Below are 18,369 nucleotides of genomic sequence, written 5' to 3' on the forward strand. Positions count from 1 at the left end.
AGACTCCACACCTGTGGTCATGGCATTTAGATCTCTGTGGTGTTTACAGGTCAATATGCAAATGGTATTAAATTAGGAACACTCTGGATCTCCAAGCTGGGAGGTGTCTTAAGAACGAGTATGGAAGTCAATCTCACTGAGTGCCCTGAGATCTTTTGAGTTAAACTCAAGGGAGAAGGGGTTTTCTCTAGAAACCCAAGGAATCAGGAATGATTAGGCAACCAGAGCTTGTATGGATCTATTTATCATGCTCTTTGTGAATGTTTTACTAAAATCTTTGTTGGTTCTCTGCCACAGGCTTGACTTGTCAGGTTTCAGCTTTGGGCTAGAAGTTATGAGGATTGAAACTTTTTTTTTTTCCCATTTCTGAGCTTTCACCTAATGCTGCAAAAGCCGGAAGTCTGTTCACCTTTCCATGAGATAGTATTTCTGTTCCTGATACTGCTCTGATTACAGCAGCTGGATAAACATCTTTATACTCCCAGCCAAAAGTCTGCAGAGAGCTGTGATTTGGCATCCCCAAGGCTGGGCTGAATTCTTCTCCATCTGAATGCCAAAACCCCTGAGGACTAAGGCAGCAGCCCCGGGAAATGCCCGGTCGGAAAGCTGGCGGCTCCGGGGGCTGCAGGTGCCCTCCCAGTCGCTTCCCCACATTACAATGAGCAGAGGAGGGAGTTTCCTGCTCCTTCTGGAGCCCAGCCAGTCACTTTCTCATCATCCATATTCTTAAGTGGAAGAGCAGATGGATCAGTTGCTTCCTAGATACGACGCAAACACGGATGCGTTTGCAGACAGAGCTGCTCTTGTTTTGAAAGGAAGCGTGAGGCTGACCTGCGTGAGGAGCGGCCATCCCTTGGCTCTCCCTCCTCCCAGGGCCGAGTGAATACTCGGGAATTCTTTATAAATTCTTTATTCCAAGGGGAATCCCTCACACCATCCCTCTGTCTGTGCCAGCTGCCCACCGTGCTCTCCAGCAGTTCCTCAGTCAGTTCTTACTGGCCCAGCCACAAAACCTTTATTTCTCCCATGTTTTTTTAATTTGTAGCTCAGTGATTTCCCTATTTTTCCATGTTATGTGGATCCCTTTTTCTCTCTTTCAAATCCTGCTTCCCTTCCCTACATCCCTGTCCAGCTGTAAGGCAAAGTGTCACAGGATCCCTGCAGCTCTCTTCAAGCTGCACTCAACAGATGCTTCTGTAACTTCATGTTTTGGCATGATTAAGAAGTGGAGGAAGGAGCCTGGGAGCTTTAAAAGAGGTGTGGGGTTGAAGCTGGCGTGAAAACAAAAGCAGATACAAGTCACATCCTATTTTTTCCCCTTGAACCAAAGCAGAATCAAAACATCCTTTTGCTTTAGTCAAATTAAAACAAAATAGTCAAACAAAATACTGCTGTGAGTAAGCAGAGCTGTTGACTTGTCACTGGAACCTGCAAGATCATCAGCTGTGTGTGAGCTGCAGGAGAGCTGTGACACTGACACGGGTGCAGTGTGTCACCTTGGATGGCAAACGGCCCCTCCTTGCCCACGGGTCCCCACGGCCCGTGCCTGGGAGGGAAATTTAAGCATAAAGCGTGTAAACCACAACCCCGAGTGTGTGGTTATTATGTAAAGCTTGAGAAAACACTGGTCTAACGTGTAGATTTTGCCAGACCCCTGAAGAGGGGCTGCATTGCTGGCCCAGCCTTCTGTGTTGCTGAGCTCGTGGCAAGTGCTGGCTCACAAGGACCCCCGGCTTCCAAACCCTGCATCCGTGTGTGCTGGGCCGTGGATGAACACAGGTTTAGGAAAAGCTGGAATTGCTTTCTCCTCTTTTCCACAGCTTCAAACCGGGCAGAGCCACTGTCCCAGCTGGCGGGAGGAGCAGCCCGGAGAGAAGCACCGGCAGCGGGATGCTCCCGGGGGACAGGGCATGCACGGGATCATTCCCCCGGTGGCGGCCCCTGGCTGGGTGACACGGGGGGGTTCCCAGAGCAGGGACAGCCCCCGCCGCTCGGTGCTGCTGGCGGAGCCCGGCCCTCGGCCGGGGCTGGGGCTGGGGCCGCCCCCGGGGCCGGGGCGGGGAGAGGCGGCTGGGGCGGCGGCGCCCGGCGCCGAGCGGAGCGGCGGGAGCGGAGCCGGGATGGCAGGACCGCTGCGGGCGGCCCTGGCGCTGGGGCTGCTGGCGGCCGCTCGGCCCGCACCGGCCGCGGGGCAGCGGCGGCAGGCAGAGGTAGGACCGGCACCGGCACCGGCACCGGCACCGGCACCGGCACCGGCACCGGCGGGGCGGGGCGGGAGCGCGTCCTGGGTGTGCGTCCCCCGCGTGTGCCCATGTCCCCGTGCCCATAGGTGTGCCCGTGCCCCGGCTGTGCGTGTCCCTGGTGCGCCCATGTCCCCGTGCCCATAGGTGTGCCCGTGCCCCGGCTGTGCGTGTCCCCACTGAGTCCATGCCATAGGTGTGCCCATGCTCTAGATGCGACTGTCCCTGGTGTGCCCATGCCATAGGTGTGCCCGTGTCCTGCCAGGTGTGCGCATGTCCCTGTGTGCCTGTGCTACAGGTGTGTCCACGCCCCGGGTGTCACTGTGTCCCTGGTGTGCCTGTGCCGTAGGTACGAATGTGTCCCCAGCCTACATCCCCACCACAGGTGAGTGCCCATGGGCTCCTGATGCCTGTGCATCCACGTGTGTGCCCTGGGTACATGCAGAGTGTGGGGCTGTGCCATAGGGTTGTGTTGGAATGCCGGGGTGTGTGGCCACGTGTGCCGTGTGGAGCTGTGGCGGAGAATCACAGACTGGTTTGGGTTAGAGTGGACCTTAAAGCTCATCCCATTCCTGCCGTGGGCAGGGACACCTTCCACTATCCCAGGTTGCTCCAAGCCCCATCCAACCTGCCCCGGGGATGGGGCAGCCACAGCTTCTCAGGGTGAACTCTGCCAGGGCCTCCCCAACCTCCCAGGGAAGAATTCCTTCCCAATATCTAATCTAAGTCTGCCCTGCTTCAGCTTAAAGCCATTCCCCCTTGTCCTATCTCTCCTTGCCCTTGTCCAAAGTCCCTCTGTCTTTCCTGTAGCCCCTTTAGGCACTGGATGGGGCTCTGTGTGTCCCTGGAGCCTTCTCTCATCCAGGATGAACAACCCCAGCTCTCAGCCTTTGTCCAGGTGTCCCCACAGGTGATGTGCACCTGCAAGCCCACCCTGCCACACAGCTCCAAAGACAGAACTCATTTACGAGGAAACCTTTTAATCTCCCAATGTATCAGGAGGGGACAAAAGCCAGTCCTTCCCCTGCCTGCCTCTCCCCAGGGCTGTCCCTATCACCTCTGTTTGGATTTCTTCTGTTTGTCCTGCTGTCATTGTCACCCCGTGCCACCGTGCGTTCCTGTTTGTTTTGGGAGGGCAAGGTATGATTTGGCTGGTGAACAAAGGTTCGTGTTGGGGATTTTTTCTTGTTTAGGCCTCCATCCAGTGTACATTTGCACAGATGCTTAATTTTCAACCCCAGCCAGCAACTCCTGGTGAATTAATTGGGATTTTGAACACATGTTCTAGGAGGAAAAGGGCACAGGAATGCTCAGAGGCTTGTTTTGATGTGCAGGCTTCTTCTGCTGGGAGATGCTGCTTCAGAGAGGTCGTTAATAGGTGTGCTTATCCCACTGTGCACAAACCTCAGCCCAGCCCCTCCTGCCACCTGGAGAAAATAAATCTGCAAAGATTTTAATGCTCAGAAATCAATAATTCAAAATTCACTTTAAAAGGAAACCAGCTGATTAGGAACAACTGGATTAAAAGGTCCAAGCTGCCTTTTCATCCCTCGCTGGTGACTTCTGAGTTCTTTTCCTCTGAAGCCTCAGAGCAGATCCCAGGATTGTGGCAAATCCCAGGTGAGGAGTGCTGGAAAAACGACTTTCCTGTCTCCCTGCCTCAGTTTCCCCAAGGGGATGTGCTGTGCTGGCCAGGGGCTTTGGGAAGACACACACAATGGAAATGCAGAGACTGGGGCGTGGAACTTGTCTAAATAAACTGAGCAGTTAATTTTCTTTTAGGAGGAAGCTGAAATTCTCACATAACATCAAATAGTTCTGGTGACTTGTGGCTTTCAGAGCACTTCCAGGCTTTGCTTCTAAAGCTTTGTTTTAAAAATTCTTTTTAAAAAGCCTCGGTTAGCAACAATAGGTTGTGTAAAGTTAGATGCACAAGACTGCAAAAACGTCCAGTTGTGTGCTTTTCCTGGCTGGTGCCCATGCTTTCACTGCATCCGTATCAATTGCAGTTAAAAAAAAAATTAAAAAATAAGGAAAATTCGAAAATTTAATTTGAAACATCTGTATGTGAAATCGTCTTATCATCTACAGATAGGAGAGGGCTCGATGTGAGCGCAGTGTTTGGCAGAGCTGGTGTCTGGCTCAGACAGCAGCTGGGGGTGTGGTAATGCCCGAGATTCCCAGATCCCGGGGGAATCGTGGAAAATACAGGGAGCATTGTGAGATCTCAGCCCGTGTTGGGAGTGAGGAGCACGGTGAGGTGCTGGTGGAGCCAAGGACAAAGGACAATGAAGTCCCTGCAGAGGTTTGTGTGAGAAGCTCCAGGTCTGCTGTGGTGGGAAGAAAATCTGGGGAAAAATTTGAGAAAAGCAGGGAATGGGAACAGAGGGCTGGACTAAGGGACTGAATAATTCTCATTTTGGATTTTTCTTCCAATTTTTTCCCCCTGTCCTGCCCTCCTCCTTCCCACCTTGCAGTGTCTTAGGCACTCTAACTATCCTCCCCCTTATCAAACCAGGGTCTCACACTGAGGGCTCTGGGCTGTGTTTGTGCTGGGAAGTGCTCCAGTGCCCGGCTGAGCTGCTTTAGGGAGCAGCTGGGACGCAGGATGCTGAGCACAGCTGGATGGAGAGAGGGTCCCGGGTACCACGCACACACGGCGGGGCTCGGAGATCAGCTGGGGCACAGAGCACCCCACATTTTCCTTCTGAAATAAGGCGAAGAAATTCTCCTTCCTGTGAAAAAAGTCCTACTGTTCAGCACGGCGATGGAAGGAGAGGGGGAGAGGAGCAGGAATTACCCCCGTGAGGCACCGCCGGGCTCTGCAGCATCCATGAGATCGCGTCTCGGAGCCGCTGCCGCCGGCGCGGATGTGGCGAGTGGCTCCGAGTCACCCGGCAATCCCCCGGTGTGATTTACAGCCCCGTGAGTCACCGCAGCACCAACAGCCCGCCTTTCTTCCTGCTTCTCCCCAAAACAATCCCCGCTTGTTAGGGCAAATATCGCCCGCCGGGCCAGGGGCCGCGGCCGCCCGCAGCGGGGACCGTCGCCTTCCCCCGGCTCCCTCCCCGGTGGAGGGCAAGGCTCGTTTCCTTTCTCTCCTTAGACACGAAAACACAACCAGTCTGCGTGACCGAACTGGTTTGTCAGCCGCTCTGGTATTCGCAGGGGAAGGTTTGACCAAGCCCAGTGGTTTTGCCTGTTTTCCCCAAGTGCTTTGGGTCGCGTTGAGGAGTTTTGGTGCTGCAGCCCATCGGGGTGTGGGGTTTTTGGGGTGCCGGGGCAAAGCTGCCAGCTGGTTCCCAGTGAGTTATCACAGAATCTTGGAATGGTTTGGGTTGGAAGGGACCTTAAAACCCATCTCATTCAACCCCCTGCCACGGGCAGGGGCAACTTCCCCTGGACCAGGTTGCTGCAAGCCACATCCAAATGGTTGGTGAAACCAGGAGGGGTTTTAGTTAGGCCCAGCTTGCTGCTTCTCAGCTTCGAAAGAGTGTGAAAATAAAAGGAGTTTAGAAGACCCCCAACTCTGCTTCTTCAGTGGCAAGTGGATTACTTGCTGCTAAAGCAGATCTTTAGGAGTGGTAGGTGGGAGAAGAGATTCCTTCAGGACTGGATTAGACACAGCAGGGGAACATCACAGGGGCCTGGGGCTTTAACCACCCTCCATCAGCAGTGCAGAGAATCAGCTGAGGTTTCGCTGCCTTTCCAGCAGGAGGACAGCCAGGCTCTGTGCTCGCTAATGCCCCTTCTCATGTGTCTCCCTGTGTCTATAGATAGAATGTTTATAGAGATACCTGTACACACACACAAACAAAAGCGGCGCGAGGCTTCTGCCTGAGGCTTTGCAGGGATGAGCGGAAGCAAATGAGCGTTTTTAATTGCTGTGACATCTTCTGGAGGCAGCTCGCAGGCAGCAGCGACCCGGTGGGCAGGAGCAGCCCCTGCTCCTTCTGTGACCACGCCAAAACACGCCCTGGGGCCAGCTCTCCTTGTGTCTGTGTGGAGGAAACTGAGGATGAAAAGCAGGAGCCACTGTGTCAGTCTTGGTGGTGAGATGATGTGGGATGAGCCTAGGGCTGCTGGAACCAGGGTTTAGGATCTACCTGGGCTGTCTTATGATTTAAAACAAAAGACTTTGAAGGTGCAGTTTGTGGTGGCATCCTCTGTAACCACGACACAATGCACTGCCCACCCTTCAGCAGGATGGGATCGCTTCCCTGTGCTGCCGGGGGATGGAGGGGACAGATGGGGTTTGTACCCGGCAGAGCAGAGGGACCACGGTCAGCAGGAGCCCAGTGTGAGGCTTCTCCAGTACTTAGCGGGTGGAAAGGAGCCAGAACTGGAGTGTCTGGAGGGGAGAGCCGGCAGGACCGGAGCCTGCTGTCTCGGCACTCTCGTTATCCCGGTTTCCAGGCAGGGAGAGTTAATTGTATTTGCCGCTGGCTGTCTTCCACCCGGGATGTCTGTGGTCGAGGGCAAGGTGTTTCCTTGGCTTTAGCCAAAGCAGGGATGATTTCCAGGGTTGTAACAGGCTCCACATCAGAACCCTGAGGTGGGAAGAGCCCCTCTGTCTCTCCCACACTGTCCTCCTGCTGTCCCTGCTGCAGCCCCAGAGGCTTCTCTACCCCAGCACGGGCTCCCAGGCAGCCAGATCTGTCCTCCGCTCCCTCCCTCATGCACAGGGGGAGCTGGGCATATTTCATATTAATGTTTCTCTTGGTTTCCTGCTGTTTTTCTTTTCCCATTGTATGGAAAAGAGCATTTCCCCGTCTGGGGCAGGAGGGAGAGGGTTTTCCCAGCATGGCCAGGCTTTGCATTGCAGCCTCTGGAGAGGTTTCATGGGCTGGTGCCAGAGCCTGGCTGGGCTCCAGGGGGGTTGTGCAGCACTGGGGGAGCCTTGAGCACTGGTTTGGGCACAGGACCCTGTGGCATGGGGCTCTTGGGTTCCCCTGGACTCCAAAAACTCCCTGGATTTGTATGCTCTGAGCTCTGATAAATACCTGATGGAGTGGGGGATCAGCACATCCCTCTCCTACAGCTCTGTGTTCCCAGGACCACCATCACCCTTAGCTGACCGTAGCTGTGTCTAGAAAATATAATAAAATTTCTCCTGATGGTTTTGCAGCCAGAGTGGGTGCCTGTGCGTGAGAACCTCGATGTGGCACAGGCCAGAAACCACAGGGAAAATGCTGCTTTGCTGGGACTTGCAAAGCTGCAGGAATGATAAAGCCAGTGGCCTCCGTGCCTTCTGGTGCTGCTCAAGAGCAGCAGATGGAACAGGGGTTGCTTTTTTCACAGTGCACCTTGACGTGTCCAGATGGAATTTTAAGCCTTAATGAGATCATGGTGAGGAAAAACCATTTTCATGCTTTAAGGACGGGGTTGTGTTGGGTTACAGGCAAGGAAACAGCTTCAGGTTGTGCTGAGTGAATGTAAAATTGTGTTAGAAAAGGTTCAGACCGTGGTGTGAGACCCAGGACTTTCCATTCAGGTGTTCTGAGCTCACATTTATCTGCAGTGATGTCACCACTGGGATCTTCACCCCGCACCCTTCCATGTAACTGGTGATTTCGTACTTTGGGAGAACTTTATACAAATACAACTGCACAGAAAGAGGGCCAGATTCCTTCTCCTCTCCAGCCTGCTCTCAGAGAGCTCCAAGCCACCCATCCCCAGTATGCTCCCCCATCCTTGCATGCTCATCCTGAGTTGCTGCTGGATTTTGCCTCCTGGTACCCACCTAAAGGTGGGGTTATCCCGGTGTGGCTGGGGGACAGCAAGTCCAGGCTGGATGGCCCATCCCTGGGCATCCCTGTGCCTTCTCCTGACAAACAAGCCAATGCTCTCCCTGCCAGTGCAGCACTTGCCTGATTTATCCTGACTCGCTGGACCAGTGTGAGGTGTCTGGGTGACTCTGGCCACACTCGGGCTCTTGCTGCTGCAGCCTAGTGCTGCTGGAACGAGCTACTGGTGCCTCCAGCTGAGACAGGCAGCTTTGGTGGGAAAAACAGCCAAGTTCTTTGTGTGGAGCTGGGTGCAGAGCGTGTCCAGGCAGGAATCTGTGCTGGTCCTCAGCCGGAGTGGGATGCTCCAGGTAGAAGGGGCGTAAAGGAGGAGATGAAATTGGAGGAGATGAGGTCTGCAGAGCACACGTGGATGGGCCTGCCCTGCCCGCGGGGAGGTGGCAGCGCGGGGCTGACGTGTTTGGGATGACGGGAAGGTGATTGTTGATGGCAAGCAGAAGGTTTGGGCAGGAGGAGGAGAGGTAGAGGCCCTGGCACACCTCGGGACTGCCACATCCACAAACCATTCCTGCTCCTTGCCAGGTGGCAAGGCCCAGGAACGGCTGCTTCCTGCTCTGCGGGGACATTAAGGGGAACTGGGTCACCCACAGTCAGGAGCAGCGCTGAGTGGAGGTCAGCACTCCAACCCCCTCCTTTTCCCGGCCCCGAGACGAGCACGGAGGGAAACAGCTTTAAAAACACCCGCTTCCCCAGAGGGCATCAGCCGCGCTATCTGGGTCAGCCCGGGGCATTCCCGGCGCTCAGCCCACCTCTCCTTAGGGATGCGGGGAAAGGAAGCCGCCGCTTTCACTTTTTAATTCTGATTTTTATCCATTGCTGTAACCGCGGCTCTGCTGCACTAACAGGATGCTGGGCAGCTTGTTTGTCTCCCGCAGACATCACTGGCGGCGGGGCAGGCGGGCGTGGAGCATTCCTGTGACCCGGGCTATTAACTCCTCCAAAAGCTGCGGAGCAGCCCGAGCCGTTTATTTTCTTTAACATTCGATTTAAGTGCTGGAGCAAGTTCAGAGAGAGACAATCTCCGTCCATGTCAATGGCCGATAAGAAGAAGAATGGTTTGGCAAAGCAAATTGCCCCCGGAGCGTCCCCACTTTGCAGCAGCACATCCTGCGTGGGAATGGGGCGAGGCTGCAGCCTGACCCCATCTCACCCCGCCCTACAGACGGCCACAGCACTCTGGGCTTTGTTTGAATCGCTGTGTTGAGCCGGGGCGATTAGAGCTGTGGGTTTGGTCGCCTCTGGCTGCGGATGACACGGCAGCAGCGTGTTTTGGTCTCTCGGCAGCAGCGTTTCCTCCTACCCCTCCATCGTGTCGTGGCCAAACACCCCAAGAGCCATCAAAAATAGTGGGGAGGAGACACACAGGAACCTGTCCGGGCACGGGAGGTGCTGCTGCTTGAGGTGCAGAGCTCTCAGGAAGAAACTAAGTGGGCATTTTGGGTTTGCGGCACTGTTTGCCATCGCATCTCCTTTTTCCCCCTTTCCCAATCCAACGCGTGCTCTGAGCTGCACCTTTCCCATTTTTTTCTTGCAGCTCTTCCTGGAGAAATACGGCTACTTTAGCGAGCAGGGGGCCGGCACGCACAGCCCCGCCGAGTTCACCGAGGCGCTGAGGTAGGAGCCTTTTATTCAACACTGCAGGCAAAACTCAGCAGCTCCGGCTGCAGGGGTGCTGCCAGCACTCCGAGGGGATTTTTGCAGCCAGAGGGGTCTTTCCGCAGCTGCAGGCTCTCTCTCTCACGGTCTGATGCTAAAGCACAGCCAGTCCTTTTTGGAACGGCGGGTCCGTGCCCGGCTCCCGCAGCTGGATGCCGGCTGCTGGCACGCGGCTCTCGCTGTTTTATTTGCCTTTTATGGCCCGGTGCTAGCCTTGCAATAAAATCTGCGCGGAGGCCGAGCTTGGGGACGGCTGGGAGATGTCAGGGGGGGCAAATCGCCAGCGCCTGCCTGGACTTCTCCTGGGGACATCACCTCAGCTCTGAGAGCATCCCAGGCCTGACCTCACACAAAGCTAAATGCAAAATTAAAGGCAAAGTCACATAACTGGGGTTAAAAACTGGAAAAGGCGTTTTTAGGCTCCCTTATTTACTTCTGCCCTGCTAGGAGGTGAGTTACAGGTCAGCTGTGGCTGCAGAGCCAAATCCTTCTTGCTTTACCGACTGGTTGAAGTTCTGATGCTAGAGTGTGAAGCTTGTGGGGTGAAAATCCTGGCTCAAGCCAAACCCCCGGCACAAACATAACCAAACCCCTCCACGGGGGGGTCTGGATGTGGGTGCTGATATCTCCCTTCCTTTCCCAGGGATTTCCAGCGGGTGACCCACCTCCCGCTCAGCGGGGTGCTGGATGCCCCCACCCTCCATCAGATGGCTCTGCCGAGGTGCGGCACCGACGACGGGAAGAGCCGCGCTGCCGGGGCACGCCGGGCTTCGCCCGCCCGGCGCCGCAGGCGCACGGCACAGCACGGTGAGCACGGGCACCGAGGGTCCCGGTGGGGTTTGGTGTCTGGGGTGCTCGTCTCTCCCGTCCGGGACTCGTGGGGAAGCTGCTGTCCAGGCCAGGACACATTTGTGGGTTATTTTTAGTCCTCTTTATTTTTAGTTGTTCTGTGTGGCTTGATGTCAGCAGTGGTTAGAGATGCGACTCCCACTCGTGGGGGAATTCGGCTCTCTGGGGTGGCTTTACTGGGACATCTCCCAGGGAGCGCTAAAGTCGCCATGGCCCCACACGCAGCTGTGCTGGCATGATCTGGAGGGCAGCAGCTGGCACACAGTGAAGTTATCTCCAGGTTTTGCTGAGCTTTGGGACTTCTAATGCGTATTAGGGACACATAGCAACCACAAAACCTGCCAGCACTTGGCTGCCTGACCCAAGAGTCATTTCACCCATGTTAAGGGGTTTAACTCTGCTCCAAGCATCCTTCTGTGCTCCTGTGTGTCCAGGACTGGGCCTCTTGTCCCCTGTGAGCTCCCTTTGGGCTTGCAGATGAGTAACTGGATTCCTAGAGAGCAGGAGGGCCGGGACCAGCTGTGCTTAGGACATGGGAAAAATGAAGGCGAGATTAAGAAAAGGCCCTGTGCCGTGTCAGGCTGTCTGTGCATCTGGCAGGGCTGGTGATGGACGGCCCCAGGAGGGCCCTGTCATCCCCCTCCAGCCTCTGGATTTCCTTCCGAAGCCCCAACATGCAGCCTGTCCCTTGCAGGAGCCATCCTGTGCCTAGGACAGGCGGGCAGTGAGGCAGAGCAGGAAGGAAGGAAGGAAGGACAGGACATACAGCAGGAGATGGGCAAACAGAAGCAACCAGTGCCCTGCAGCTCATGGGGTTCATTTTTGGGGATCACAATCCATAGATGAGTGGCAAGAGACACCCAATGGCTCGAGGAAAGGGCAGGAAAGGGCTCTGTGTGGTACTGGCTGTTTCTCTGATGCCACAGGCAGCGGGGATGGGAGCAGCATCACATCGGTACCTGAAAGCTGGACAGGACGCAGGGGTGCCTGCAGGGCTGCTGGCACTGGCCAGGAAGGCTGGAGGCTTTGTCTGTTTATCCTGCTTGGAGCAGGAAACCCTGGCAGCTGAGCCAACAAAGTGCTTTGTTATCCACCCTTCTCCCAGCGGGATCTTCCCTGGGCAGCCTCTGTGTCCGTCATCCCGCTGGCTTGGGGCACACTCAGAGCCAGCACGGGGCAAAAGCCAAGCCCTCCTCTTCCCAAGAGCCAGCCACACTTGGCTAAGCCAGCCTTGCCCGTCCTTCTTTGGTGGTAGATGCTCTGCCCCTGTGAAGGGAAGGATGGGATGCCAGGGCTTTGTTTTAGGGCTGCAGCCATCCAGGCAAGTTTTAGCTTTTGCTGTGCAGAGTGGAAGCTCATCTGTGTCCCTTTGGAGCTGGAGGACAAGCAGTGAGAACTGGTTCTGTCCCCAGGAGTGTGACCAGTTAGCCCAGAGTCTCCCCAGCCACAGACTGCTCAGAAGTGGGGGAGAAGGAGGCAGAGCTGGGGTGGGAGGTCTGCCAGGTTTGCCGGGAGGCTCGGCTCAGAGCCAGAGCAGCGAGCCCCAGCGTGCTGCCAGCTCGGTTCCCCCTGTTTTCCTGCACATCTGGAGCAGAGGCAGATGCTGGAGGTCTGTCACCACTCCCACGCCTCAGCACCGGCTCTGGCACCCACATCCCCCTAGGGCCCCATGGCTTTTTTCCTGCTCCCAGATGCCCCCGCATAAATGCAATCCCAGGGCTCTGGGGTCCCACAGCTGCCAAGGGGTGCTGGAGGAGGAGGAGGAGGTGGAGGAGGTGGAGGAGGAGGAGGGGGCTGTGATGCTGCTCAGTGACTGTGTGAACTCTCATCTTTGTACTCCTGTGTTGGAGGAGGATTGGGAGCTTAGGGGGAGTCACAAGGCTTGTCCCCTTCATCCTTGTCCCCATCTGTCCTGGTGGTATCCAGGCTCTGTCTCCCCTGAAAGCTTTTAAGAAAGCCTTAGGCACTAAGGTGTGGTGGCCCCAAGGTGCTGCTGAGAGCCCTTTCCACTCCTTTGCCTTTGTCCCACCTTTTCAGAGGTGGCTTTGATTCCTCTCCCTGAAATCCAGCCCTCGGACTGCATCTTCTGGACTTGAAGCTGGCATCAGGCAGGAGATCTTCCATCACAGATCCATGCTGGATTTGGCTCTGGAGAGGATGGCGAGCCAAGGGTGGAGTTCAAACTGAGTGTCCCAGCTTGTCTCCTCAGAGAGGTTTCAGGGTTTGGTTGCAACTCCAGCCCTGGATGGGCTCTAGTGGTGTGGCAGAAGGATTTAATCATGGTGCTGCAGCTGCTGGTGGCACACCTGCCTTGACTTCCAGCTTTGGCTTGGGAAAACCACAACATTTCCAGGAAGTTTCCCTCCACTTAGGCAGCCCCTGGGTGGAAGGACAAGTCCAAGTGGCCGTTGGCACGCTGAGCTTGCCCTGTTGCAGGTGGGCGGTGGTACAAGCGGCACCTGACGTACCGCGTGGTGAACTGGCCGTCCTACCTGCCCCAGCACGAGGTGCGCCTGGCCGTGAGAGCCGCCTTCGAGCTCTGGAGCAACGTGTCCTCCCTGGTGTTCTGGGAGGCGCGGGATGGCCCAGCTGACATCCGCCTGACCTTCTTCCACGGCGACCACAACGATGGACTCAACAACGCCTTCGATGGGCCAGGTGCTGGTCTCTTCCCCCTCGTAAGCTTCTCTTTTACAACATGGGCTGCTCCCCGGCAGGGAGGAGGGCTGGGCTTCTGATGGGCTGGGCTGGGGGTGATGGAGGCTCTGCTGTCCCTCTAGCCCAGTTTGCATCAGTCCCCCCTCCCGCTCTGCCAGCAAGGCGGCTGAGATGTTCCTTACAGGCCTTCAAGGAGCCCTCCCCATTTGACAACACCCTTTAAACGTGGGCTCCTCCAAAAACACCTAAAACTGCACAATTGGGCAAACCAGAGCTGCTTGTGCCTGCTGCTCCACGGTCCCTGATGGTTCTCGTGTCCCCAGGAGGTGCCCTGGCTCATGCCTTCTTCCCCCGGCGAGGAGAAGCCCACTTTGACAGCGCTGAGCGCTGGTCCCTGCACAGCGGCAAAGGGCGCAACCTCTTCATCGTGGTGGCCCACGAGGTCGGGCACACGCTGGGGCTGGAGCACTCGCCCGTCAAGAGCGCCCTGATGTCTCCCTACTACAAGAAGCTCAGCAAGGATTTTGTCCTCAGCTGGGATGACATCTTGGCCATCCAGAACTTGTATGGTGAGCCTGGCTTCCCTGAGCAGCCCTTGGTTCCTCCAGGGCTGTTCCTTGGGATGGAGAGCGAGCAGTAGGGATGGGAGCAGGTCCCTGAAAGGGGACAGGACTACAATCACATGGGCCCCATCGCTGTGTGGCTGGGGAGGAAAATGCAGGAGAGGTGGGACAGGTACCAGGTTCTCCAGGACGGGGAAAGTTGGATTTGCTGCCCACTTGTCTGCTGGTGCATGTTTTTTGGGATACCATGGGATTTTTGCCACCATCATACAGAGTGGGATAGGAACCAGACAGTAGGACAAGCAGTGTTTGGAGTTTTGGGATGGTTCCCCAGCCCTGTCTTTTGGGAAAAGTTGTTTCTCTGCTCCTTCTCTGGACTCATCACCCCTTGCCCCATCCCAGGGAAGCCCTCCAAGGGCTTGGCTATCCAGCTCCCAGGAAAGGTCTTCACTCACTTCCAGGACTGGAACACGGACTTTTATGACAGGGACCGACAGCAGAGGAGCCTCAGCACCTATTACTGCCACTCCTTCTTCGACGCCATAACCGCCGGTGGGTGTTGGCCAGTGTGACCCTCTCCCAAAACGTGCACCCCTACCCCTTGTCCCAGTGCTGCTGCAGCTCCCAGTGGTGGGAAAGGTGGGTGTGACTGGCCCACAGCTCCTGGCACTGATGCCCAGTGGAGCAGTGCACCTTGAGGGCACAGCGATGTGTCAGGAGCAGGGAAAACATCCTAAAACTCAGGCCATGGCAAGGATTAATCACTGCAGGAGCTCAGCTGTGCAAGATAAGCCTTGAGCCGTGGTCACCTTTATCCTGTCAGGGCTGGAGTGGAGGCAATGAATTATGGCAGCTGAGGGGGTGGCTGGAAAGGCAGGAGGAAGCATCCAAACCCTGAGCATCGCCAAAGCACTGCGGGGCTGCACAGGGAGGAGAGGGGAGCTGGGCAGCAGTGGATGAATAAAATTTCTCACCTCAACACCCTCCCTCTGCCTCACAGATGGGGATCACAACCTCTACATCTTCAAGGGCAGCCACTACTGGGTGGTGTCAGCGAGTGGCAACGCCAGTGACCCGCAGCCGCTGCAGCCGCGCTGGCCCGGCCTCCCCGCCAGCATCGACGCCTGCGCCTGGTCCCAGCTCAGCAGAAAGTTCTACTTCTTCAAAGGTGGGTGAGGCCTGGGCAGGGGATGCCCCGAGGGGCTGCCACTGCTCCTCTCTGTGGGGTGGTTGTCTGGGTCTGACTGGAGCAGCTTCTCCTGTTTGGTCCCCTCCCAGCGCAGAGCTGGGGCACTGCTGTGTCCTGGGTGTGCAAAACCCTGGGCTTGGTGCCTGTCATAGATGAGCCACATGGCCCTGGCAGCCACATCACCCCCTCTTGCCTCAGTTTCCCCGTCAGGAGGGCAGCACTCACTGTCAAAGCAAACCCAGGTGCAGTGGCGGGTCTTGGGGAGAAAATGGCCCCCAAAACACGAAGTGCAGGGGAGTGTGTGGGGGTTTCCTGGATCCCTGTGTTTTGCCTGGAGGCTGAGCTGTCCTGGGAGCTGGGATACCATCCATGAGCTGCCCCAGGAGCTGGGATTCCATCCATGAGCTGCCCCAGGAGCTGGGATTCCATCCATGAGCTGCCCAGCAGCCAGATGGGGAGAGGAAGGTCAAACCAGGCAGCCTGGCTGCCAGGGTCAGGCCCAGCTTTTAATGGGAAGCAGTCACTGGCTGTTCAGAAAAGGGGCTTTGTTGCTGCAGCTGGGTGAGAGCCAAAGCCCCTCTGCCTCCCCAGCCCTCGCCGCTCCCTCCGTCCCTCCCCAGGGCTGTGCCTTGTGAGCAGAAAGGGGCTTTTGTCTGCTCTGTTGTGGGGACAGGGCGCTGTGGGGACGGCCAAGCCACTGGTCCCCATCGCAATTCCTGCTGCAGCGCTGGTCTTGGATGTCCCAGGCTGGGTTGGATCTGTTTCCGTCTGTCCCATTCGCCATGCAGGATCAGGGGGAGGTTTGCCAGAAGCAGCATGGGGGTAGCCTTGCTCTGTCCCTGGTGGTCCCTTTCCATGCCTTCAAGCTCCTGAGCTACCATGCCTCAGTTTCCCCCCAGCCTGGTCCTTGGGGCAGCCCTGCAGTGGTTCTGGCTGGGTCACCAGTGGGATGCATGTCACTGACACATCACAAGGCTGGTCCTGTGGCCGAGTCTGTCCACATCTCCTGGAGCTGGTCCTGCCACGGACCCCACAGGGGCGTGCTCTGAGCCCTCCCTGTTCCCCCCCAGGCGGCCGCTGCTGGTGCTACGCGGGCTCCAAGCTGGAGGCAGGATTTCCCCGAAAATGCAGCGCCCTCGGGCTCCCTCGGCACCCGGACACCGCGCTCTACTTCCAGCAGCTCCGGCGCCTTGTCCTCTTCAAGGGCCCAAGTACTTCGTGGTGAGCGAGGAGCCCCTGGGCGTGGAGCCCTACTACCCCCGCAGCCTGCGGGACTGGGCAGGGCTGCCCCCGGGCACGGCCGGGGCCGTCCCCACCGCCACAGCTCCATCTACTTCTTTCGGGATGACCAGTACTGGGAATTTGACCAGGCTAAGCTGCAAGTGGTGGCCACTGGCAAATGGGCCACGCAGCTCGCCTGGATGGGCTGCTGGGACGCCAACAGTGAGCAGGTCCTTTTCTGAGCACGGCCTGACAGGATGGAAAGGCGGTCTGGACCCCACATCGCTCGCTGCTGCCTGGGTCCCTCTTTATGTGACTCTGGATTCCTGTCTGAGGATGGTTAGGCAGGGACTGGCTGCCCACGGATGGCTGGAGCTGTGGGGTGGTGGAGCAGTGCCCCAGCAGAGCTTGGGAGCAGCTGGGACAGGTCCCCCACAGCCAGGTGGGCTGGAGGTTTGGGACACGATATTTTTTTGAAAAGGCCACAGAAAAAAAGGTATCAGCTGTGGAGACTGTGAACACACCCATTTCTGGCAACTTCCAGGATATTGTTATACATTTTTTTCAAAGCAGGACTGGGGTTTGTTGATGCTTTTTGATATCTTTGTTGATGCTTGTATCTGTCATTTCCCCTCGATCAGGCGGAGCATTGTCTCGCTGCTGCTTGCTTTGGGGTTTGGATGGTTTTAAACAACAGACTGAGAATGTTTCATGCTTAAAACTAAAAGACAAGAGACACTTGGACAAACATTTGGGTCCATGTGGAGCTTTGCCCCTGCTGTTTGTTCAGACCCCAGGGTATGGAGGGTTGGGGATGCTTTGCTGGGCTGTGCTCACATCCCAGTGCTCTGCTGAGGCACTGGCTGGAGACATCACCAGAGTGGGATTTTGGGGCTGAAAGCAGAGGGATTTGGTGTAGGAGCCTCTTTGGGGTGGAGAGAAAGGGGAGGCTCAGCTGAGCTGCTGGCCATGTCACCGTGCAGCTCACAGGCAGCAGGAGCACCGGCTTTCTGATGGGTTTGGGGTGCCTGGGTGGGTTCTCAGTGTCTGATAAGGGTTGTGCTCACCTGGCAGCCCTCCTTGTGTGCAGAGGAAGTGTCTGTGCTCTGCTGTCTCTGAAAGAGTCAGGATCAGCATATTTCAGAGTCCCTGGGCCCCACCTGGATGAAAGGGGGTGACAAATAACTGGGGGAGGAGGAGAAGAGGAGAGGGTGAGCAGGACAGAGGGACATGTCCATGCATGCAGGCTCACAGGGGCAGTGTGGCTGCATATTCCTCATTCCTTTCCCAAGGCAGACTCCCCACCTGGAAACGCCGCTGGCTCCTGGGCACAGTCACCAGTGGTGTCTGCAAAGAGCCATCGTGTCCCAGGGCTGGAATTCCGTGGCATTGGTGCCAAGCAAGGCAGGGCTCAGCTTTATTAAATGATTTCTTGAAACCATTTCTTCAGTGGTTCTCCCAGGGCTCAGGGCCCAGCACTGCTTTGGTCCTGCTGTGCTGTGCCAGGGTGCTGTGCCACCTCAGGGTGCCCTCCTGATGCCAGCAGCTCCAAGGATTCCTCTTTCACTCACCTTTGCCCATTCTAGATCCTCCCTGCAGAGCAGGGCTTGCCCTAAGCAGGGTGCCAGGACTGCTACTTCCCGAGGGCTCTGGGTGCTGCCAGGTGCTGGCTGAGCTGTGGGTTTGGTGGGATGAGGATCCAGAGCTCTGCCTGTTCTCCGTAACACCTGTGAGTGAGCCCTTCGTGTGCAGACACAGACACGGGGTCTTCATCTGCCTAAAATCTCAGGGGATTTCCCACATTTCCAAAGAAATGGGCATTTTGGTTGGAATTGAATGACAGTAATGTGACGTTGCCTGCAGGGAATCCTGAGGGCTTGGAGACCTGACAGCAAATAAAACCAACCTCTGGATATGTGGCATTGGGGTTTGTACTTGTTTTCATGTCACACTTTGGGTTTGGGGTTTTTTTTTAAAGCAAATCTCCAGTTTCCTGACAGGGCTGTGTTTAAGATGCCTGTGGGTGTTTGGGGTTGGAGTGGGGATTGCTGAATTTGGCCTCAGCTTTCGTGCTTGCAGGATCAAAGAGGGGAGATGGATCCCACTGAAAACTCACTGATGGTAATGTACACATGGAAATTCTCTTTTGTACTTCATCCCCAAATTACTGAGGATTTTTCAGTGCT

At 56.4% G+C, this 18,369-nt stretch overlaps 1 protein-coding gene across 1 annotated transcript; it reads left to right on the top strand.

The window, feature by feature from the left end:
- The first annotated feature begins 2,114 nt into the window (after window positions 1-2,114).
- MMP28 (matrix metallopeptidase 28) lies at window positions 2,115-18,105 on the top strand. The gene is given in 10 exon segments (XM_039563091.1): window positions 2,115-2,210; window positions 9,582-9,661; window positions 10,347-10,510; window positions 12,989-13,210; window positions 13,534-13,779; window positions 14,176-14,325; window positions 14,774-14,941; window positions 16,033-16,167; window positions 16,170-16,271; window positions 16,274-18,105. Coding segments are annotated over 10 exon segments (1,509 nt in total). The 5' UTR covers window positions 2,115-2,120; the 3' UTR covers window positions 16,426-18,105.
- Window positions 18,106-18,369: the final 264 nt, after the last annotated feature.

The sequence above is a fragment of the Corvus cornix genome, chromosome 19 (assembly GCF_000738735.6).
Source record: "Corvus cornix cornix isolate S_Up_H32 chromosome 19, ASM73873v5, whole genome shotgun sequence".
NCBI lineage: Eukaryota > Metazoa > Chordata > Aves > Passeriformes > Corvidae > Corvus > Corvus cornix.